Here is a 24,489-nt window from a genome sequence, read left to right as displayed (position 1 = left end):
TTAGGCCCTGGCCCGTGTTCATGACTAGTGGTTCAGCTTCACCCACAGATCTTAGCCCTCCTCCTCCTCCCCCCCCTACAAAAAATTGAAGAGAGTTATGCTGTCAGCAACAAAACAGCAAACAACTCTGCCTTCTAAAGAGAAATTATCACAAATCCCCAAGGCGAGTCCAAGGGTGTTGGTGGTTGTCAAGCCTGACCTTCCCATCACTGTACGGGAAGAGGTGGCTCGGGAGGAGGCTATTGATGATGTAGCTGGCGCTGTGGAGGAACTTGATGATGAGGATGGTGATGTGGTTATTGTAAATGAGGCACCAGGGGGGGAAACAGCTGATGTCCATGGGATGAAAAAGCCCATCGTCATGCCTGGTCAGAAGACCAAAAAATGCACCTCTTCGGTCTGGAGTTATTTTTATCCAAATCCAGACAACCAATGTATGGCAATATGTAGCTTATGTAAAGCTCAAATAAGCAGGGGTAAGGATCTTGCCCACCTAGGAACATCCTCCCTTATACGTCACCTGAATAACCTTCATAGTTCAGTGGTTAGTTCAGGAACTGGGGCTAGGACCCTCATCGGTACAGGGACACCTAAATCCCGTGGTCCAGTTGGATACACACCAGCAACACCCTCCTCGTCAACTTCCTCCACAATCTCCATCAGATTCAGTCCTGCAGCCCAAGTCAGCAGCCAGACTGAGTCCTCCTCAATACGGGATTCATCCGAGGAATCCTGCAGCGGTACGCCTACTACTGCCACTGCTGCTGTTGCTGCTGTTAGTCGGTCATCTTCCCAGAGGGGAAGTCGTAAGACCGCTAAGTCTTTCACAAAACAATTGACCGTCCAACAGTCGTTTGCCATGACCACCAAATACGATACTAGTCACCCTATTGCAAAGCGTATAACTGCGGCTGTAACTGCAATGTTGGTGTTAGACGTGCGCCCGGTGTCCGCCATCAGTGGAGTGGGATTTAGAGGGTTGATGGAGGTATTGTGTCCCCGGTACCAAATCCCCTCGAGATTCCACTTCACTAGGCAGGCGATACCAAAAATGTACAGAGAAGTACGATCGAGTGTCCTCAGTGCTCTTAAAAATGCGGTTGTACCCACTGTCCACTTAACCACGGACATGTGGACAAGTGGTTCTGGGCAAACGAAGGACTATATGACTGTGACAGCCCACTGGGTAGATGCATCCCCTTCCGCAGCAACAGCAACAGCTGCATCAGTAGCAGCATCTACAAAATGGCTGCTCATGCAAAGGCAGGCAACATTGTGCATTACAGGCTTTAATAAGAGGCACAACGCTGACAACATATTAGAGAAAATGAGGGAAATTATCTCCCAGTGGCTTACCCCACTTAGACTCTCATGGGGATTTGTGGTGTCAGACAATGCCAGTAACATTGTGCGGGCATTAAATATGGGCAATTTCCAGCACGTCCCATGTTTTGCCCACACCATTAATTTGGTGGTGCAGCATTACCTCAAGAGTGACAGGGGTGTGCAGGAGATGCTTGCGGTGGCCCGCAAAATTGCTGGACACTTTCGGCATTCAGCCAGTGCCTACCGCAGACTAGAGGCACATCAAAAAAGCTTGAACCTGCCCTGCCATCACCTCAAACAAGAGGTTGTGACGCGCTGGAACTCCACCCTCTATATGCTGCAGAGGATGGAGGAGCAGCAAAAGGCCATTCAGGCCTACACAGCCACCTACGACATAGGCAAAGGAGTGGGGATGCGCCTCAGTCAAGCGCAATGGAGACTGATTTCCGTGTTGTGCAAGGTTCTGCAGCCATTTGAACTTGCCACACGAGAAGTCAGTTCCGACACTGCCAGCTTGAGTCAGGTCATTCCCCTGATCAGGCTGTTGCAGAAGCAGCTGGAGAAAGTGAGGGAGGAGCTGGTAAGCCATTGCGATTACACCAAGCATGTAGCTCTTGTGGATGTAGCCCTTCGTACGCTTTGCCAGGATCCGAGGGTGGTCACTCTTTTAAAGTCAGAGGAATACATTCTGGCCACCGTGCTCGATCCTCGGTTTAAAGCGTATGTTGTGTCTCTGTTTCCGGCGGACACAAGTCTACAGCGGTGCAAAGACCTGCTGGTCAGGAGATTGTCCTCTGAAGAGGACCGTGACATGCCAACAGCTCCACCCTCATTTTCTTCCACATCTATGGCTGCGAGGAAAAAGCTCAGTTTTCCCAAAAGAGGCACTGGCGGGGATGCTGATAACATCTGGTCCGGACTGAAGGACCTGCCAACCATTGCAGACATGTCTACTCTCGCTGCATTGGATGCTGTCACAATAGAAAAAATTGTGGATGATTACTTTGCTGACACCATCCAAGTAGACATGTCAGACAGTCCATATTGTTACTGGCAGGAAAAAAAGGCAGTTTGGAAGCCCCTGTACAAACTACAAACTGGCTCTATTTTACCTGAGTTGTCCCCCCTCCAGTGTGTACTCGGAAAGAGTTTTTAGTGCAGCGGGGAACCTGGTCAGTGAGCGGCGAAGGAGGTTGCTTCCTCACAACGTTGAAAAAATGATGTTTATAAAAATGAATAATCAATTCCTCAATGAAGTACAGCACTGCCCTCCAGATACTACAGAGGGACCTGTGGTTGTGGAGTCCAGCGGGGACGAATTGATAATGTGTGATGAGGAGGAAGTACACACTGTAGGGGGAGAGGAATCAGAGGTTGAGGATGAGGACGACATCTTGCCTCAGTAGAGCCTGTTTAGTCTGTACAGGGAGAGATGAATAGCTTTTTTGGTGTGGGGGCCCAAACAAACCAATCATTTCAGCCAAAGTTGTTTGGTAGGCCCTGTCGCTGAAATGATTGGTTTGTTAAAGTGTGCATGTCCTATTTCAACAACATAAGGGTGGGTGTGAGGGCCCAAGGACAATTCCATCTTGGAACTTTTTTTTTTGCATTATATGACCAAGCAACAGTCGTTTGCCATGTTCAAAAAGTAAAACCAAATGTAAAAAAATTCAAGAAATTAAACCAAAAGTAAAATGCCGTGTCATAATTTAAAACAAGAGGTATTGACGTGCTCTAAAACTACTGTATTGTTGTTTATATTTTATAAACACTACACTTGAAAGCTTGAGTCTTTCAATAGAAAAGTAACTGTCCATTGCACGAATATTTGCAACAGGGACAATTTTAGGGTTAAGAAAGTCAACTAATAACACTTCGACGCTGTCTGTCTTTATAAACACTACACTTGGAAGTTGGAGGAGGTATTGTGGCCCCGGCACCAAATTTACTACCGGGGCCACTCCACTGTGCAGTCCATATTTAGGTGTATCAGATATTAAACAACGGTGACAGTTGATGCCCAATTTTTTAATTATATTGTGGCCTCGGTACCAAATTGTGTACCGGGGCCACCCCACTACGCAGTCCAGATACTTGTTTGGTGGAATTCAGACCAGTTGAGGGTTTTATTATTATATTGTGTGGACCACTCTATCTATACCACACTACAACTCTATACCACTCTATTTCATACTTTAATTCTATTTCATACTTTAATTCTATTTCCTACTTTAATTCTATTACTAATTAATTACCATAAAGAGGAACAAAATAAACCAATTTTACCAAAAGTATAATATGACTTAGACTTACAAACACTACACTTGAAAGATCGTGCCTTTAAATGAAAAAGTCAGTCTTCATTGCACGACTATGTGCAACAGGGACAGTTTTTTGGGTTTACAAAGTCAAACAATAACACTTTGACCCTGTCTGTCTGGGATCTCAATGACGAATTGTCTGTACCATGTTTGGAGGAGGTATTGTGGCCCCGGTATCAAATTGGGTACCGGGGCCACCCCACTATGCAGTCCAGATACTTGTTTGGTGGAATTCAGACACGTGGAGGGTTTTTTAATTATATTGTGGCCTCGGTACCAAATTGTGTACCGGGGCCACCACACTACGCAGTCAAGATAGATAGATGCGTATTGCGTATCATAGATAAAGTACATTCAGTGGTGTGGGGCAAATTGAAAAATATTCAAAATGCACTGACATTATCAAAAACAAGAGGTTGTCACACGCTAAAACTCCAACATGTATATGATGGAGAGGATGGAGGAGCAGCCGTATGTGTAGTGTAATGCAGATCTGTTGAAAGTTTTTTATATATTTTATTGTGGTGCCCAGTGCCCACTCCTCTACGCAGTCCAGGTACAATTATTGGTGCGAATCATAAAAGTTCAGGGTTTTTAATATATTGTGGTGACCCACTCCTCTACGCAGTCCAGGTACAATTATTGGTGCGAATCATAAAAGTTCAGGGTTTTTAAGATATTGTGGTGACCCACTCCTCTACGCAGTCCAGGTACAATTATTGGTGCGAATCATAAAAGTTCAGGGTTTTTAAGATATTGTGGTGACCCACTCCTCTATGCAGTCCAGGTACAATTATTGGTGCGAATCATAAAAGTTCAGGGTTTTTAAGATATTGTGGTGACCCACTCCTCTACGCAGTCCAGGTACAATTATTGGTGCGAATCATAAAAGTTCAGGGTTTTTAAGATATTGTGGTGACCCACTCCTCTACGCAGTCCAGGTACAATTATTGGTGCGAATCATAAAAGTTCAGGGTTTTTAAGATATATTGTGGTGACCCACTCCTCTACGCAGTCCAGGTACATTTATTGGTGCGATTCATAAAAGTTCAGGGTTTTTAATATATATTGTGGTGACCCACTCCTCTACGCAGTCCAGGTACAATTATTGGTGCGAATCATAAAAGTTCAGGGTTTTAATATATTGTGGTGACCCACTCCTCTACGCAGTCCAGGTACAATTATTGGTGCGAATCATAAAAGTTCAGGGTTTTTAAGATATTGTGGTGACCCACTCCTCTACGCAGTCCAGGTACAATTATTGGTGCGAATCATAAAAGTTCAGGGTTTTTAATATATTGTGGTGACCCACTCCTCTACGCAGTCCAGGTACAATTATTGGTGCGAATCATAAAAGTTCAGGGTTTTTAATATATTGTGGTGACCCACTCCTCTACGCAGTCCAGGTACAATTATTGGTGCGAATCATAAAAGTTCAGGGTTTTTAAGATATTGTGGTGACCCACTCCTCTACGCAGTCCAGGTACAATTATTGGTGCGAATCATAAAAGTTCAGGGTTTTTAAGATATTGTGGTGACCCACTCCTCTACGCAGTCCAGGTACAATTATTGGTGCGAATCATAAAAGTTCAGGGTTTTTAATATATTGTGGTGACCCACTCCTCTACGCAGTCCAGGTACAATTATTGGTGCGAATCATAAAAGTTCAGGGTTTTTAAGATATTGTGGTGACCCACTCCTCTACGCAGTCCAGGTACAATTATTGGTGCGAATCATAAAAGTTCAGGGTTTTTAAGATATTGTGGTGACCCACTCCTCTACGCAGTCCAGGTACAATTATTGGTGCGAATCATAAAAGTTCAGGGTTTTTAATATATTGTGGTGACCCACTCCTCTACGCAGTCCAGAAAGATACCTTGTTGCAACGTTTTGGACTAATAACTATATTGTGAGGTGTTCAGAATACACTGTAAATTAGTGGAAATGCTTGTTATTGAATGTTATTGAGGTTAATAATAGCCTAGGAGTGAAAATAAGCCCAAAAACTTGATTTTTAAACTTTTTATGTTTTTTTCAAAAAAAATCCGAATCCAATACCTTAAATCCGAACCGAGACCTTTCGTCAAGTGTTTTGCGAGACAAATCCGAACCTCAAAAATAACGAAAATCCGGATCCAAAACACAAAACACGAGACCTCAAAAGTCGCCGGTGCACATCCCTAGTTTTATGCAATCCCCCTGCACAGGCTATGTGCAAACATGGGCGGTTGTTTCTGACAGTTCGTTTGCTGCTTCCAGTTATATTTCAGCCTCTCTGGATGTGATCACACCTTAATGGTGTCATCCTCTGCCCCTAATGATGTCACAGATGTTCCTTACCACTGGGGCTGTTGTTTTGTGGGAAGATTACCACATTTTAGGAAAATTAACAGAAGGGGTCTTGGAGGAGACAAATGGATAATGGGAAAATAATTAGGGGTCTATTCATGACAGTGTCATCAGCCATAAAACTGGAGAAAACAGCTGTTTTTCAGAGAGTTATAGCAGTCCCCATAAAGCTCTATGGGGACTGTGATGATAGTAATTTACTAAGCAGCAAAAAGAATGCGTTTAACTGCAAACTAACACCATCTCAGGGTGGTATTATCTTACCTGTCTCTATGGGGTCCACTGAAGAAAGAATGAGTTTGCATGATTCCCCGCTGGGCCAAATCCTATGTACATACGCAAATGTTAGCCGCGCATCTGCAGTTCAGATTTTTTATTCTACCTCTAGCACGTCATGCAGCAGGAAGTTACTTGCTGGGGCTACCTGAGTCCCGGCATAGTAAATAGGAATGGTACTGCATTATCTATTGCCGCGATTTGCAGTGATACATAATGGAGGCATGTTTTTTATTTCCATTCTGCAGCATAGCACCTTAAAAGCAGATCTGGTGGATCAGACATTCAGCTCAGTTCAATTCAGAATTCTACCTTCCAATTAAGGAAAGATTACGCAATAGTCACAGTTAACCACAGATTGATGAGGTCCATGAATTGCAAAAAGGTTATCTCGTCCTCTAGCAAAATTTATTTTTCTCAAGCATCATGCGGTCTGCTACTAAAAAGTTCTGAACAATGCACTTAAAATGGAAAAGATCACTCCATTAGATAACGCCAAAAATGGTTGGATAAGTTTCCCTGTTCTCAAGACAAGCTTGTTTGCTCGGTGTTAAATGTAACATAATAAGCCCCTTTATAACGCTAAAACAATTGATGATAATTGACTTATCAGATGTTCTGATCAGTCTACACAGATTTTGACTAAAGTGGCAGCATTGTCAAGACTGAATCAAGTTTTGAAATACATGTCTGTTAAAAGCAGTCATGTCTACTAGCACTGCAATCAGAGGTACAGATTTATTTTTGATTGATGTCATAAAACCATGGATGTTGTTTAAAACAGATTTCAAATATCCTTAAAGGAAGGCCTTTGATACTGGTGGAATTCGATTTAATTCAAGATACTGATTATCCAACCCTATGCATATTTCAGTGCTTACCTATCTACTTGACCATAAGAGTTCCTCTTATAAAGAATGTCACGAACGCTCCCAGCCAGGGCCGGTGCTAGGGTCTGTGGCTCCCTAGGCACATTTACAAAATCGGCGCCCCCCGCCCGGCACATTTTCAAAAATGGCGCCCCCACCCTGCACACTTACAAAATAGTGTGTAAGTGTGCAGGGTGGGGGCGCCGATTTTGAAAATGTGCGTCTTTTCTTACCTGCTTCTAACTTGCCTCTTCTCTGCTCCCCTCCACTCACTGACACTGTCGGGCCGTGATGATGATATCACGCCCGACAGTCAGTCAGTGAGTGGAGGGGAAGAGACGGAGCAGAGAGGCGGTGGTGGTGGTGAGCAATAGTCCCTCCCCCCCTCCCTGTGGATGTATGTGAAGCTGTGCGGCGGCCGTGAAAGGTATGGTCAGCGGTCGCCGCACAGTTTTAAAGAAATTTTTAATCTGTGGCGCCCTCCAGGCGCCCTCCAGAGCCCGGCGCCCTAGGCAAGTGCCTAACCTTGCCTAATGGGAGCGCCGGGCCTGCTCCCAGCTGCTGTGACTTTGGGGGTGTTTGCTGTATGAGGTCACACGTTTCCAGCCCGCAGTCTCTCTTTACCTATCACACAGATTATAGCCCTACTGAATCGTTCCCAAATGGCGCTCACCCCTCACACACTTCAGGTTTGCCACCACCTATTGAATACGGGCAATAGGTCCCACACTGGCACACAAGGCTTCTATCTATCCACAGACTAGCAAGACCCACACCAGCAAGCAAAGGGTTAACTCTTCACACCTCCAGACTGTTACACAATTGTAAATGCAAGCTATTTTCTTCTTAACAGGCTAATGGATTCATTAGAGTATCAAGGACGCTGCATATTAAATTATAGATTTAATATCCAAAAATACAGGTCATACAGATATAAAAAATAATGAATAAACAATTAATAGATTGACATACACAACGCAAAACAGTTTAAAATAAAAGGGGTTACATTCAGAATAGCACTTATGTGAGTTGCATTATCTGTGCCATGGGAAATTAGCTAGGAAGATGGACAGCTTATCAATGTGAATTGATTTCCCCAAAAAGTCTGACGCCTTGCTGTAACTGGTTTCAACTTTTTAAGGACACTTCCACACCTCTTTCTACCCCCAGGGGGTTGTGGCCTGTGACACTTTTTTTTCAATCATTATGTTGTCTGATTTACTAACCAATTCTATGTGACCTAACTTTTCTGTGGAGCGTCACACAGATCCAATTTTATTATTAATAAATCCCCTGTGACTCTGTCCAAATTTTGATACCAAACATGATGAAATGACATTGTGACATACCTTTTCCAAAGATATGTGATTTTAGCTGTTCCCTTATACCACCCGTACCTGTCATTCACAGCCCTGGTGTGATTTCTGCTCCTCAGTATGAAGTGCCACCCGGATTTCCCAAAATGTGAACTATGAAGACATTTTCCTTTGAAAGTCATATTTCTATATACCTGTATAGGCCTTGGGCTGCAGGGATGTCCAGCTGTGACCGGCCCCACAATGTCTATTCAGAAGTCCAAAACTGATTTGTGTCAGCATATATCTCACAGCAAGAGCCCTTTGAAGCTGCCATAGGTGACACTCTTATCTTCTCACACTGGAATGTGCAAAGCCCTCCAACACATTTACATCAGACTTTCTGTCCTCACATTTTACACTTTAGTAGCTAAACCTATAGATTAATTTGATATAACATATTTACACTGCAGTTATGATTTATCCCTTATAAACATTGGTAAGTTTTCTATGTTCATGATAAAGACATTTCCTAAGTCTTCATTATCCTTCACACTCCATACTAAGTAGCTAAGTCTACTCAATTAGGGATTGGATCAGTTTTGCCATGAAATTATCTAATATTTACATCTCCGTCTTTAACAGCCACTCTCTAAGAGCTGCTGCATCTGCAAAAGTGAAAGTCAGAAGAGTCCTTTTGCCTATTATTATGCAAGCAGTCAGATTTCTTCTTTTTATACCTTTACAAAACACCACAGGTGGCTTTTATGAGAGCAACCATCTGGTGTGTGTTATTCTCCCACTAGCTGTAGCTAGGTGGCAAACTCCCATGTGAGTGACAGGAGCTTGCAGGGATCAATCCGATTGAGTTGCTACATAGAAACAGCATGGTGTGATTTTGACAGTTTCTATGTGTAGTTAAATTAATAGTTTATTGCTTCATTCTTTGTACTTGCTATTGAGGTTTTTATCAATGCAGTCTATGATCTAGAGCTTTTAACCTTCTTATTTGTTCCCGATGTTTCATAAAATGTCCAAGCAGTAAGCTCCCAACCAAGCTAGGTTTAAGGAGACTTAATCTAAGAAGTTTATAGTTTTCCTTCACTCCCAAATACCTTACATTTCGTTGAGCATGGTTCATCTTTCTTTGTGAACATATCTTCTTTGTGATTCTACTATTTATCGAAACATGTTTGATCACTTCCAGTTAACAATAAAAATCCTTAAATATATATTTCTCTAAACGTGTCTTTTCTTATTAATATTATATATAAATAATACCGTGAGGCTTGACACTTGTCAGGCTTTGAGCAAAAATCAAACAGCAGGGTTTCAAGTGCCTTGTGTGGATTGGTGGACATGGTCAGGTGGGTGACATTCAGAAACGCATTGCTGATCAGTGCATATATACTCACAAGTACACTATTGGATTGTCATCAATCAAAAATCCTGCTCTCCAGTGACAGTCAAATAAGATCTTTACATGAGGAGGCTGTCACACTCCCAATAGCTGTTGCTAAGTAGCAACCATATCCCTAAAACAAAGACTTGGGGCTAGATTTACTAAGCTGCGGCTTTGAAAAAGTGGGGATGTTGCCTATAGCAACCAATCAGATTCTAGCTGTCATTTTGTAGAAGGTACTAAATAAATGAAAGCTAGAATCTGATTGGTTGCTATAGGCAACATCCCCACTTTTTCAAACCCGCAGCTTAGTAAATCTAGCCCTTGGATTCCTGCAAAGCCTTGGATGTACCACTTCCAGGTAGTCCAAGTTACATTTGCAATATTTCATGGAAAACATCAGCATTTTTTTTTAAATATAATGTTGGCCAAATATGATGTGATAACAGTATAGTAGTAGGGGACTTTGTCTCATATTGCAGCATGTGAGGATGAAATTGAACCTATTGCTCAATAATAAGTCATTGGGATTAGTTTTGATTATTTAGAGACACGTTTGTAAATGCAGACATATGAGTGGCACATGTATGATGTCATCTTCCAACCACACTAACAGGCTTCTTGATGGAAAATATCTGGGAGCTCAGTCGGTGGTTAAATGACCTGATCTCATTCTTTTGGCTACCTAGATATGTGTCCACATTTAACATTGATCCTTTTGCTTAGTGTTCAGGTCAAAATGTGAGGATTAGCCTGGTCTGGTCAGCAGAAGAAGTAACAGGAAGTTGTGAGATGAGATCAGAGTCGACACAAAATGCACACTTTCTCACAGCCAGTGCAACAGGACAGGTATTGGTTTCATAGGATAAGGCCTGTTTGGCATTATTAGGTTTCCATTGACATTTCCTATAACTTTAACTTTAGGATCCTTTGCTGGTTATTTGAGTGGTTCTCGAGAACAACTGTTCTTGTCCATTTAATTTACATAAACAGGCACAAATGGAATTACGTCAATCGATACAAAAGGGTTGTTTTACTTTAAGCGGTAACTCCGGGATAAATGTTCAGCAGCTAACTGTAAAGACTTGAAATAATGGGATTTGGGGACTATTATTTGTATTATACTACGAGCTGTGGATATATGTATAGTGAGCAACCACTGATTAGAGCAAAGGCTTCTAGTATGAGGCACATGACCGGCAATGAGAGGTTTGTATAGCCCAGGACAACAAAAGTGACGTTTAAACAAAACATATTATTATCGAGCATACAGAAACCTAAAATATCAGGTTTATCATAATGAAACTCTCCATTTCATTACTAATGACATTTTAAAAGCATGGCCGTCTTTCCCATTGGGCACTCGCAGTGCATGTCGGGCATGACGTCAACACGCCCGCCCGACATCCATTGCGGAGCGTGACGGAGTAGGAGACCAGGGAGGGAGCCGGATCGCCACCTGACTGCAAGGTAAGTATTTTCCTCTTCTTTTTTTCAGGTTTTTTTTTTGTGCTGCCTCCGACGGGCCCCCTGGGCTGCATGGCCCATATATATAATCACTTTTTTTTTTTTTTTTAAATATAGGGGCCCCGGTGCACTACTTTGCCCGGGGGCCCAAAATGTTGTTAAGAGGGCCCTATTTAAAAGACCTGTTGGACAAAAATAGAATAATTTAAACATATTTTCAAAATAAAACATAGTTTTAATTTATTTTATAGAAAAAATGTTTGAAATCACAAAAAAATAAACTGAATACAACATTGACGAGGACAAGAGATATTGTTGCATAGTGACAATAATAAAATAGCTTGTGTCTTAAAATATTATCAGTCCTGAACATACAGTGTCTATATATCCAACAGTAACCGTCTTCAAATTATGTTTTCCAATTGGCATTGTACAATCTAAATCAATGATATTTTGACAAAGTAATATTCCACAAAAATTAAAGTAAACAGAATTGTAAAGTTTCTTTACTTCCATTGCAAAGAAATGCAGAATTGTAACAGCATGACAAAGCTTTAGTTTTTTTCTCTATGTTACACCTTTACAAAAATACAGTAGTATAGTAGTTCTTACAAATGCAATTTACAATATAGTACATTATTATGTAATTACAGATATAATGGTTAATTAAAACAAGTGGTTACAATTAGATTGGTGTCTTCTTAGTTCATTGTTGCAAATCTGCTATTCACATTTTAAACAAACTACTAGGACAAGTCTGTTCATTTTGGTTAGCTTAGTGCTGCCCCATAGTTACTTATTGCTTTACTAATACAGTAGAAAAAGGAGAAATGTGCATTTGGCATGCTATTAGTCATCTTTGTGAGTTAGATAAATCGACATAACCTATACAGAAGAAAACATGACTTAAATAAGAATACTTTGATGTGTTGAGTTCCAAATCCTTGGCCATTTGGTTTAAATCTTAATGCATCTGATATAAGATGTGTCAACATTTTGAAATTAGCACTGCTAATGAATATACTGAGCTCCCCCGTGTGGCTGGATTTCTGTTGTCCCCCACCCAATAACATTCCCCCGAATGCTGCAGCCAGTATCTGCTCCGTTCTTTATAATGTCATCATCACTGAGTACTTTATCCCACAGATTAAGGCCTGTAATCTTTCCAGAGTATGACAATGATTCATCAAAACCTCCTCCTACACAACAACCATTCTTTTCTTGGCCAAGCTGAAATATACCTCTATCAGGAATAACATGACCTTTGGCCAAGTCATAACCGGTAGCCTTGTTATCTCCATTGATCCATAATGCTGTGCTACCATCTTCAGAGTCCCATGTGCCACACAAGTGTGACCATTCCCCTTGCTTCAGCACATTGTCAGTGTATATCTTGTTACTATCCCCACCAATAACCAGTACTGGAGACATTTTGTTCAAATATAATTGTATTTCATAAGGATTGCGTTTGGTGCCATATGAAAGGACGATGGTTCTTTCCAAGGATTCTGTCACTTTAGTCCATACACAGACAGTGAAGGCCTGGAGAGCCATGCTTGCAGGGTGCACGCTTGCATAAATTTTGGGTGATCTCATTGGAAATAGTATTGCTATATCACATCCTGAAAAAGACAAATATTGTGAAGTTAGTGCAAATGCATATTGTTTTATCTTTACACACAGCATGGATATTATTGAGTAATTGGACAATTGTCCACCTTTATTTCCTACTGCCAACAATAATACATTGTTGCCTTACCTGTACTTTCCCTCCCACTGTAATATCAAGTCAAATATTGTGGCTAAAATACAAATGTTTAACATGTGAAAGGTCTTGCTATAACAGTTGGCAAATGTTTTTTTCTAAATCTATTAGATCTGCCTTTAATCTACACCTTGACGCCTCACTCATTCATGCCTCTAAGACTTCTCCAATTATGGTCACCAATTATGGAACTCTCGACCTCGCCTGGCCAGATTCAGTTCAATCAGCTACAGTTTTAATCTCTACTCTGAGACCAACTAGCTCCTATTGTCTAAACATGCATGGACAGGGAACTTTCTACACTCTGCACCTCTGCCAAACTGCACTTGATCATGTTTTTTATGTATGATTTGCATCTTATAGGACTTGTTATTCCGATTGTCAGGTGCTGACTGCTCCATCTCAAAATTGACTGTACAAACTTCTCTAAAAATACACCTGGCCAATATTCTTCTGCATGCCCATTTTCATGCAGATTAGCATTCCTGTGCAAAAAAGTTAGAATGCAAGGCTGGGTTAAACCTTGGTTACAGCACCACCACCAATATTAAAAGCATGTATAATGTTTATAACCTGGCATTTATCATTAGTTAGACTAATGGGTATATGAGTCCTTCCCCCAAATGTATGATTTTCCACACTAACAGTGAAAATCTATTGGCACTTTGACATCAGGAAAATTAAGTGTCAGAGAAGTTATTTCATATACCATAATCCCATGAGTTCAAATGGTTCAAAATGAGCTGATGTATACACCGATCACAGCATTAAAGCCACTGACAAGTGAAGTGAATAACATTGATTATCCTGTTACAGTGGCAGCTGTCAGGGAGTGGAGTATATTAGGCATCAAGTGAACAGTCAGTTCTTGAAGTTGATGGGTTGGAAGCAGGAAAAATGTGCAAGCATAAGGATCTGAGTGACTTAGGCAAGGGCCAAATTGTGATTGCTCAATGACTGGATCAGAGCATCTAAAAAATGGCAGGTAGGGTGTTCCTGTTATGCAGTGGTAAATACCTACCAAAAGTGGTCCAAGGAAGGATAACCAATGTACTGGGGGGGGGGGGGGGGCGGGTGGCTCATTGATGCGTGTGGAGAACATATGCTAACCACACTGATCCAATCCCACTACTGTAGCACAGATTGCTGAAAAAGTTGCTGCTGACTATCATAGAAAGGTGTCAGAACACTGAGTGCATCACAGCTTGCTGCGTATGGGGATGCATAGCCACAGACCAGTCAGAGTGTCCCTTGCTGACCCCTGTCTACTGCCGATAGTGCCTACAATGGGCACATAAGTAATGGAACTGGACCATGGAGCAATGGAAGAAGGTGGCCTGTTCTGACAAATCATGTTTTCTTTTACATCATGTAGACGGCCGGCTGCGTGTGTGCTTGGAAAGAGATGACACTATAATGCACTATGGGCAGAAGAGAAGCTGGCGAAGGGAGTATGATGTTCTGGGCAATGTTCTGCTGAGAAACCTTGGATCCTGTCATTCATGTAGATGTTTCTTTGACATATACCACCTACCTAAACATTGTTGTAGACCAAGTACACCCCTTCATGTTCTGGAAAAACAAGTCAGAGCCATGGAGGCCCCTCCTCGAAACTTATAGGACTTAAAGGATCTGCTGCTAACAAATTGGTGTCAGATACCACAGGACGCCTTCAGAGGTCTTGTGGAGTCCATGCCTCAATGGGTCAGAGCTGTATTGGCACGAGGGCTACCTACACAATATTAGGCTGGTGGTTTTAATGTTGTGGCTGAATTGTGTACACTGTAATAGATATTGTATTTAATCAAACAAAAATGACATTTAAGTAAATATATAATAGACTACTAGGTTCTAAGCCTTGTAAATGTAATTGTATTTTTTTTATTTACTGAGTTTTAAGTGAAGTAAGCTTTTAGGCTGATGCCTAGAGTTTCTTAATATACTGCTCAAGTAATTCCCAACAGAACAATTTAGTTATATCCCTACATAGTCAAAGAAATTGAATATGTATTGCCTTTGGGTATGATGGTACTTACCCCCTGCTGTTTCCTCTTTTTATTAAATGCCGGTGCTTTTTGTCACTTCTGGTGCCTGTGTTCTCTATGTACCTCACTGTGTGGAATCTATTACAATTCAGTCCACTGTGAACTACAATTTGTTATTCTACCGCTCTATACACAGCTTGAATAGTACTCTAAGCTATGTATGGAAGTATGGGTCAATCATTTCTAGTTCAAACTGAACCTCACTGCACACAGCAAGGTGCAATAAGAAAGCTAGCTCTGGGATTGCCAAAAGGCAGTTGGTTGTGAGTACTATCATTTTTACTGTGTACGGCCCATGGGTAGTATATAGTTAATATTTATCTTTGTGTGGATAAATCCCTTAAAGGCTAGTGTAACTTATATGCCCCTGCTCTGCTTTTTTGAGTGTGTGCAGGATTTAGCGCATATGCGGTGAATGCTTATTTTGGGCTTTATTATGGAAGCACTAGACCTACGCAAGCTCAAAAGAGACCCAACCCTGCATGCCTCCGGTCGGAAGAGCCACCCCCACATATGTAGTTTGTTTAATTCTGAGAGCAGAGTATGGGTCTCAGACGGGTGTGGTATGATATGGGGGCTGCCAATGCCATGTTCCACCCCTGAATCTTTTATTCAACCTAGCTCTAAATTACATATATGTGTGAATGAGTTGATGTTTATGTTTTAATTTACCGTATTGCTTCAATTCTAAGACGCACCCTTTACCCTATATAAACATCTCTAAAACCGGGGCATGTCTTACAATCGCGGGTGCGTCTTTAGCGTTTTATTTTATTCATAGGACTCATTCTTAGGGTGTGTCTTGCAATCTATGGCATCTTAGAATTTAGGAAATACGGCATATGCACATTTTTTATTTCCGTAATGCTTAGTACTCAAATAATAACTTTACATGGACCCATCTTAAAAAAACCTGTGTTGTAAAAATGTTTACTTCAGATATGCATAAAAACTGTGAATGAGCAGTGGGAATGTTTAACCATCATAATATATGTCTAGGTTTTACAATGTGCATATTTAAGAAACATGTGAAGGGTCTATGAGACATCCAAGCCTATGCTATTGCATGTTAACTCATAAACACATAGGACCTCATTTAGAGTCGGACGCAAAGTCCATTTTAGGCGCATCCAACAAAAAAGCACTACCACGCATGTGCAGAAAGCACCATATCCGCCTGCATCTTGGACGCAATTAACACTTGTGACAGCTTGCGACTCACTACGAGAGAATGGGAGGAACACCGAATTGTGAAGGTGTGACCATGTAAATACATCCTAGTTGCAGTGGGGCACAGACGCAACACACGTTAAAACAGGGCTAAAGCTGCACGGCAGGAATTAGGTGGCGCAAGCGTTAGCTAGCTGCAGGAACTGCTCGCAGCTCGATAGGGTATTAAGAGTGGGACACAACTGGGGTTGCTTGTCACTCATAATACCCTACCAAGCTGCGGCACACTCCCACTTCTACACTTCTTAAACGGACTTTGCGTCCGACTCTAAATGAGGTCCATAAATACTTTGTAACTATATAGTTTGTTATGACCCAAACTATAGACCAAGCTCAAATACATTACACATATTTGGTATCCCTGTTCATGTTTGGTACTGCTGAATTACATTTTGAATATATTTAATGGATTTAAATAATTTAACGAAAGTAGCTAAAAGAAGGATTTTGTGACATTTTTCTCATATAATGCCAAAAATGTTACTTGACTATGGTACCAAAAACAGAGCGTAATACAAATGAAAAATAGAAAATTCACTGGAGTAGAGTAAAAAATGAACACGTTGTTTCCGGTGAAACAGACAGAGCGTAAAAATGCAAAAAAGTGCTCTTGAGGCAGCAAATTGGCAGCAAAAGGATTAAACACTGTTATGGTGATAAACTAGGGTAAAACATTTTATGACTGCAAAAGTAGTTTTTCTAATGGAGGCACAAAATAAAACTGTATTATATTACATGGTAACAATCTAATGAAATAGAACCATGTCTCATTGGAGAAAAAAATGCTCTATATTATACATTAAGTAAAGTTACATGTTCTTTAAAGCTCAATCACAGCCACTTACAATAATTTAAACAAAGATAAGCAGCCTCCTAAAGAAATGAGAAGCTTGCTGAACTAAATGTAAAGTACATGGGAGCATTTCTTAATGTCATAATTAAAAAAATATCACTCCATTTAAGAAGCTTGCAGGGGGCCAATGTAGGGAATTTGGCTGACTCATTTCCTGTACAAAGAGCCTGTGTGGCTTTAAATTATCCAAGCTCGTGACTGGAACAAATAAAGGATTCTACTTTTACTCACTTTCTAGAGAAGACATGACATGTTCCATTTGATTGTTTAGATAGAGTAATTATGAATATTTCCCACTCCCAAATGCATTTTAGGCCACTTTGTTCAGATACTGTTCTGAATGTTAGAAACACTGTCTGAAATAGGCTATTTAATTAACAGGCTTTTGACTTGATTATCGAGGTCTTACTAAAATTAAAAACAGTTCTGCAAAAGACCAACTATAGTGTGATTAGTAACTCCCTTAAGAGCTCCACTGGCTCTTTTCCAAGTTTTGGGAGAAATCAAAACCAGTTGCAAAAGTTTCTTTGAAAGCCTCAGTTCAAAAGTCCCTGAGTAACATTTAAAAATATATATGCTAGTATAGTGACTTCAAGACAGGCACACACACAATGAATCTATGACTTGTATATAAAAAAATATACTTTCCCTAGTAAGCAACATGTTTAAGAACTTTTATATATTCCATACTATAAAATGTCTACATCTGTGTTAGACAATGATTTTTGGTTCCACACATTCCAATATTAACAAGCAACCATATTAAGGTTTAAGTGGAGGTATCCTTTAAGCTGGTCAACTGTGCCAAGATGATTCCTTATACCTGTCCCTACACTGGTCAAAAGTTATAGATTATATCTACATGGACTCTGCACACCAGCTTGAACTCATATGCAATACTGTTGGCTGGATTTACATAGAAGACTTCTAATGCTGACTATGCTTGCCAAAATTAATTTGCCAAACGGCGCACATTATTACATTACATTTATCAGTTATAGCAAAGTTTTGTTTTGTTTTTTTTAGCATATTTCAATTGCAAGCTTTTAAGACTAGGTAGTTCTCTACAACTAGCATGCTATAATGTAATCTAGTTAGTATTGAAAGTTTGTAGTAAAAATCTACTGAATTAGCCAATAAAGGGTGCCTCTAGGTCTCTGAAAATTAGAGCTTGTAAACAATAGGTAAAACAGCAACAGTTTATCCTATTGATTGTAAGCATGCAAGCAGGGGCCCTCTTACCTCTCTGTCTGTATTACACAGTATGGTTTTATTACACTGTTTGTTCCCAATTGTAAAGCACTAAAGAATATGCAGGCGCTATGTAAATAAATGTTGATGTTGATGATGATTATCTGTGGTTCAATCAGTGACTTAGCTAGTACTCCTATTAAATTATAAATAATTGATCCTTATGGTAAACCTTCCTTTGCTGCTCACTGATGCACCAAGTGCACCTGGAACACAACAGTTATTGTTTTTGGTATGTCTAGTGCCTCAGTGAGTATTGAGGATGATAGTAGAGCTCAATATAATTCCAGGCATACTAACTGCCCGACAGGTAAATCCTGGCCAGTCTGTATGACTACATTTTTGCATTGCTGGAAAAATAAACAGAGAATGGGCCAATTTCATCTACCACAAGATATTGTGAAATATAAAATTAACAAATCAACAGAGTAGTCTACTTGCTTCTCAGCCAGCTCTGGTTATAATCCACAATAGAATCAAGCCAAATAAATAGAGTACATCTGGAGATTGCTGGTTTATGGATTGTCTATAAACTGCTCTGGGAAAATATATACTATTTAGAAGACCATTTGATCCATCGCAAACCTATAATTTCCCTTATATAAACATATATATAAACATTATGTCTTGTCCAGACCACATGTTTGTAAAATCTTCTCCTGAAAGGCATATTTTTTGTTAAAATATCTGGCACATACATTGCAACAATTCTTTTTTGGCACTGTGTAACATAATCTTAGATGAATTAGGGTTAATTCATCAGAGACCTTTTGCATTTTCTGGAGTTTAAAAAGCGTAAAATGTTGCAAGTTTAATCAAAGTGACTGAAACCTATGCTCTTACCATAATGACTGACATCTAGAGTAATTGTCAAACTACATGAATTGTCTCAAATGCAATACTCTAAATGCTGGAGGCAAATGTCACATAATGACTTGTACTTCCTGAAAGTAATCCGACTTATCATGCTTTTGTGTTTTACATTAAGCACCAATTATGTGTTCATAGAGCCAAGTATCAAAAGAAAATGTTTCCAAAGAACATATTTATTTTTGGGGGGAACAGGGGACAAAGCTGGGAACAGGGGATGTAGGGTTACTCATTATTTTTAGCATTCTGCCCACAGATTTTTTTTATTACTTGTAGTTTCAAGAGTAATCATGTTTAACCCCCAGTGTACTGAGAAACTCTAACAGTCATTAAACGCTGTATGTGCTTCACAACATTTCCTGTCTATGACCGAGGCCAGCTGTATCCAAGTATTGATTTGTTGCCAGCTGGACACCTATGATTCTTCATTACAATTCACAAAATATTTTGATAAGGTGATGTCACTGACAATACAGTACACTTCCAGATATATATTGACAAAGGAACTACACGTGCCTAAAATTCTTTGTGTTTTTATATTTAACAGATCAAACTTTTATTTTATCAGGTTGTTAACATCCTGTCTATGTTTTTAACTATATTTTCCCCTTCACGCTGAGTAAGAGATGTGCACTAACAACCCAGGACAATTACAAAGTGTTGTGACACAAGAAGCCAGGGCATATATCTCAAGTGCAGAGGAGAACAGAGGGATCAAGTGAGAACATTGAGTGGTTCTTGCATTTTACAATACAAATCTAAGAACACCGCAGTGGCCTAGTGGTAAGCACTTCTGCCTCACAGCACTGGGGTTATGAGTTCGATTCCCGACCATGGCCTTATCTGTGTGGAGTTTGTATGTTCTCCCTGTGATTGCGTGGGTTTCCTCCGGGTGCTCCGGTTTCCTCCCACACTCCAAAAACATACTGGTAGGTTAATTGGCTGCTATCAAAATTGACACTAGTCTCTCTCTGTCTGTCTCCTTGTCTGACTGTCTCCCTCTGTGTCTGTGTGTGAGTGTGTGTCTATGTTAGGGAATTTAGAATGTACGCTCCAATGGGGCAGGGACTATTGTGAATGAGTTCTCTGTACAGCGCTGCGGAATTAGTGGCGCTATATAAATAAATAAATGATGATCATGATGATGATGATCTTCAGTAAATGGGCAGTCTGAAAGAATCTATCTGCAATTATTCCCTGTTCATTTAGATTTTTTTCACTCCCAGATGAACCAATGAAAACCCTTGTGTCACTCGTCCCCAATACCCTACACCCAAACTATCTTTATAGAGTTCTGTTTTTGATATCCTCTTTTGTAGCATGCTAATGCTATATGCAATACAATTCTGTAGCACTGCTGAGCTAAAGAGGCCCCCTGCATAGTTTCCAACTGCTTGAGCAGTCAGATTACATATCCTGATGTTATTCCTAAATGTAGAAATATGAAATTACACATTATTATTCTTATCATATCTACTGCGTTTAGAAATTCAATCTCTTGCCTATGAGTTATGAAGAGTTTACTTTTGCATTCCTGAGTCATAAACAAAGGGTAACTGGATGAAATGTAATTTGTCATGAGCAGGATTAATCAGCACTTTTACCTATCCATGCAAACTGCAATGCTGACATAACTCTCTGTACCCTCATCACCATCTGTCTGGCACACTTTGTATAATATAAATATGTATTTAAGAGGAAGCTGCTAGCTTTGTAGTAATATAGAATATAGTTCAGACCCACATTACCTAAAAATACAAATGGCAACCCTGAAAGCTGTGTTAAAACACCTCAAGGTATTGAATGTACAATTGTAATGGGATATGATGAGGAATTTCATTTGTCATTTGTCATAAGCATGTATTCTGTTTGCAACAATGAAACATTTCACAATGCAAGTTATGTGCCAAGACCTCTTAATTTTGTGCCAGGTACAGGTTATTTGAAGACTTTTGCCAGTAAGAAGAAAAATTAACGTTAATTTATCAAACCTATTAAAACACACAATTAGTAATCCTCTGTTAATGGTGGATTTAAATGAATGAAAAAAATGTCTAAATTAATAATAAACCGTAACATCTGTCATTATTAATAACAAATGTATAACTATTGCCAATATGGTCAACATGCTTATTAAAATAATATTTTATTTATTATATCATGTAAAATCTTAAAGTTCAGCTCACAGCATATATACCATATCAGCTATATGATACTTTTGCCAGTCCTGAGTCATGTTTTGTATAGTCATGCAAACCATATTTAATGAAAAAAATCTACATGCTGCAAATGAACTATTGTTACTAGCAGATTCATTTTACCTGATGGTAGTCGGAACTGTTGGATCCATGTTTGGGTTTTCTGCAAAATCTTAATTAGTTCTTTTGTGTCTTGTATGTCAGTGTTATCGGGGTCTTCTTTATTTGAGCTTTTAGATTGATTTAGGTCAGCCAAGGAACTTTCAATGCGGTCAAGTCTCTCTGTTATGTCAAGGCTTAAATTAATTGCTGTGTCCACTTCAGGCTGACATTTTGACTGCAGTAAACTTGAAATCTCTGAAGTAATGTTCTCAATGCAGTTACTACAAGACTCTGCTGTATTTGTTTTTCTCTCAGTCGTTAGGTCCAACTTAGCTTCTTCAAAGTACTGAATCAGCATATTCTGTCTCATGTGAGAGTTTTCTAGCATTGTAAACAACTTGTCCCATTTTGTAACGTCTTTTACTTGGCAATCTGTTAAAGTAACTAAAATGTAAAAGGCACAAGTTATAATTGCCTCCAGTTGTTTGACTTATTGTTATTTTTTGCAACATTATTAAATAATTATAAGTCTCTTTCTATTGCTTGACTTATCAAGGAACAAAATAAACATATATGTTTCAATTTAACATCCATTGAATTATATTGTTAATTCATAAATAACTAATACTACCATGCAATGAAAAGTTTAGCATTAGTAGAAAAACAAAATGTAACTATTACAGCATATGATGCTTCAAGGCAGTAAGAAAAGACTGGTATAATTCAAAGTTATATAAAAATAATAATAATAAGAAAAAAATGACTTGCCTTCTCCAGTTACCAAAATCTGATTGTCCAATTCTTGACTTCGTACAACTATAGTTAGAGCAGAAGATAAGCACCAAATAGTACACATGAATATATTTAGTGGCATCATGTTGTTTTTTAGGTCAGCAGAAAAGAGCTCTCTTCAGTACTGCAGGAGTTGCCTTTTGTCTTAATGATGTTCTCTAAAGTATTCCAGAACGTGGCTGTGTTAAGACTGAGGAGGGAGCCCCTTAATAAATGCTATAAGAGAGCAAGGTGAATCAGAATGAAATTGCAGTATTGCTCAGTGGTAAAATTCTGTGGAATATGATGTAATGTAATAAGAGTCTATATAAGGGGTGGAAGCAGTCGGAGGTATGGCAGTTACACAAGCAATGCTTAATGGCTCCTATGGTGGGTGGATTCAACCATGCAGTAAAAGAATGGGGAAACTTTCATGGGGTACCATAAATCACTGGGGGATTGTAAATACAAAACATACTGGATATTTCCTCACTCCATGTGAGCTTTACAATTTACGTTTGGTGAAAATGTTTCTGCCAATGTATATTGCTCAATCCATGTTTGTTTCTTGTATTTTTGTAGTTGTTAAGGAAACTCCAATATTTCATATATTAATAATTCCTTAAAGACTTAGTAAGTTGAAACGTAATTTTATATAAATATATGTTATGTGGCTACTAGAACATATAAATTAAACTGTGACTGGTCATAGAACTTAAAGTTGCTGTTGTGTTTTCATCCTTTGGACATGAGTAATAAGAGACACCATTCTGTACGTCATAATCGTGTAAAATCTACACAATATGTCCAAATGGAATGAATTATCTAGTCTAGCATCTGTGTTACATAGCAATCCATTTCTTCTTCTCCTTCTTCTTCTAATTCTCTGTTACGGCAAAGAAACAAAGAAGTAGCAAAATCAACAGCTGAATCATTTTCTATTATCCTAACATATCTTTAGCAGGAAATAGCTATATTGCCAACATTTTATAAATGGATAGATAATGACTGACCTTAATGGTTTTTAATTAGCATTTATTACTCACTGTTTTCCTGTCAATGGAGTGTAATATATATAATCTCTCACTGCAAATTTAGTTGATTCAGCAAATGACTGGTTGGTTTCAGCGTGTGACAATTCTGACACTGGCATCAATGCTAACTACCTAATAACAGCTCATGAAACAGAAAAAAAGTAAAAAATCCTGTGCTAGGCTTCACCACACCGTAGATCGGCGGTTCCCAAAGTGTGCGCCGCGGCTCCCAGGGGTGCCGCGGCGCTGTCACTTGGGTGTTGCGGGCCAGCCATAGAAGAAAGAAAGAAAACAGAAACTTACCAATCCGCGCGGCGCCAGGACCCAGCAGCCTCCTCTCTCCCACCGCTGTCACTGACGTTATTCAGACAGCTGCGGGAGAGAGGAGGCTGCTGGGTCCCGGCGCCGCGCGGATTGGTAGGTTTCTGTTTTCTTTCTTTCCTCTATGGCTGGCGCCTGGCGCGGGGCTAAGTCATACTTGCCAACTCTCCCGGAATGTCCGGGAGACTCCCGCATTTTGAGAGAGTCTCCCGGACTCCCGGGCGAGTGTGGCAAAATCCCGGATCTGCCCACTTCCTAGTGAAGTGGGCAGAATTAGGTCACAAATGCCGCGATTCCTGGTGAATCGGGGCATTTGGCCCCGACCCCGCTGTCAAATGACGCATTTTGCATCATGCCGTCACGGGGGCGGGTCCAAAATGACGCAGATTTTGGAGGCCCGCCCCCCATGACGCCCACCTCCCTCGCAGGCTCCCGGATACCAACATTGTAAAGTTGGTAAGTATGGGCTAAGTGAGAGGGATCGTGGCAGAGGAGGGGGACATAGGGCAGAGGAGGAGGACAGAGAGCAGAGGAGGGGGACAGATGGCAGAGGAGGGGGACAGAGGGCAGAGGAGGAGGACAGAGGGCAGAGGAGGAGGACAGAGAGCAGAGGAGGGGGACAGATGGCAGAGGAGGGGGACAGAAGGCAGAGGAGGGGGACAGAGAGCAGAGGAGGGGGACAGAGAGCAGAGGAGGGGGACAGAGGGCAGAGGAGGGGGACAGAGGGCAGAGGAGGAGGGGGAC

General features: G+C 40.3%; 2 protein-coding genes across 2 annotated transcripts in view; one reads left to right on the top strand and one right to left on the bottom strand.

Annotated features, from left to right (window-relative positions):
• The window catches only part of VEPH1 (ventricular zone expressed PH domain containing 1), a 300,978-nt gene that overhangs the window by 74,731 nt on the left and 201,758 nt on the right, over nucleotides 1-24,489 (top strand). The gene's annotated exons all lie outside the window — the stretch shown is intronic.
• On the bottom strand, nucleotides 11,520-22,769 carry PTX3 (pentraxin 3). The gene is made up of 3 exons (XM_075202046.1): nucleotides 22,388-22,769; nucleotides 21,641-22,063; nucleotides 11,520-12,927 (listed from the first exon to the last, which is right to left on the bottom strand). Exons 1-3 carry the CDS (start codon nucleotides 22,494-22,496, stop codon nucleotides 12,317-12,319), a joined length of 1,143 nt encoding a protein of 380 aa, XP_075058147.1. The 5' UTR covers nucleotides 22,497-22,769; the 3' UTR covers nucleotides 11,520-12,316.

The sequence above is a fragment of the Mixophyes fleayi genome, chromosome 3, assembly GCF_038048845.1.
Source record: "Mixophyes fleayi isolate aMixFle1 chromosome 3, aMixFle1.hap1, whole genome shotgun sequence".
Classification (NCBI taxonomy): Eukaryota; Metazoa; Chordata; class Amphibia; order Anura; family Limnodynastidae; genus Mixophyes; species Mixophyes fleayi.
This window is presented reverse-complemented; position numbering and strand designations above follow the sequence as displayed.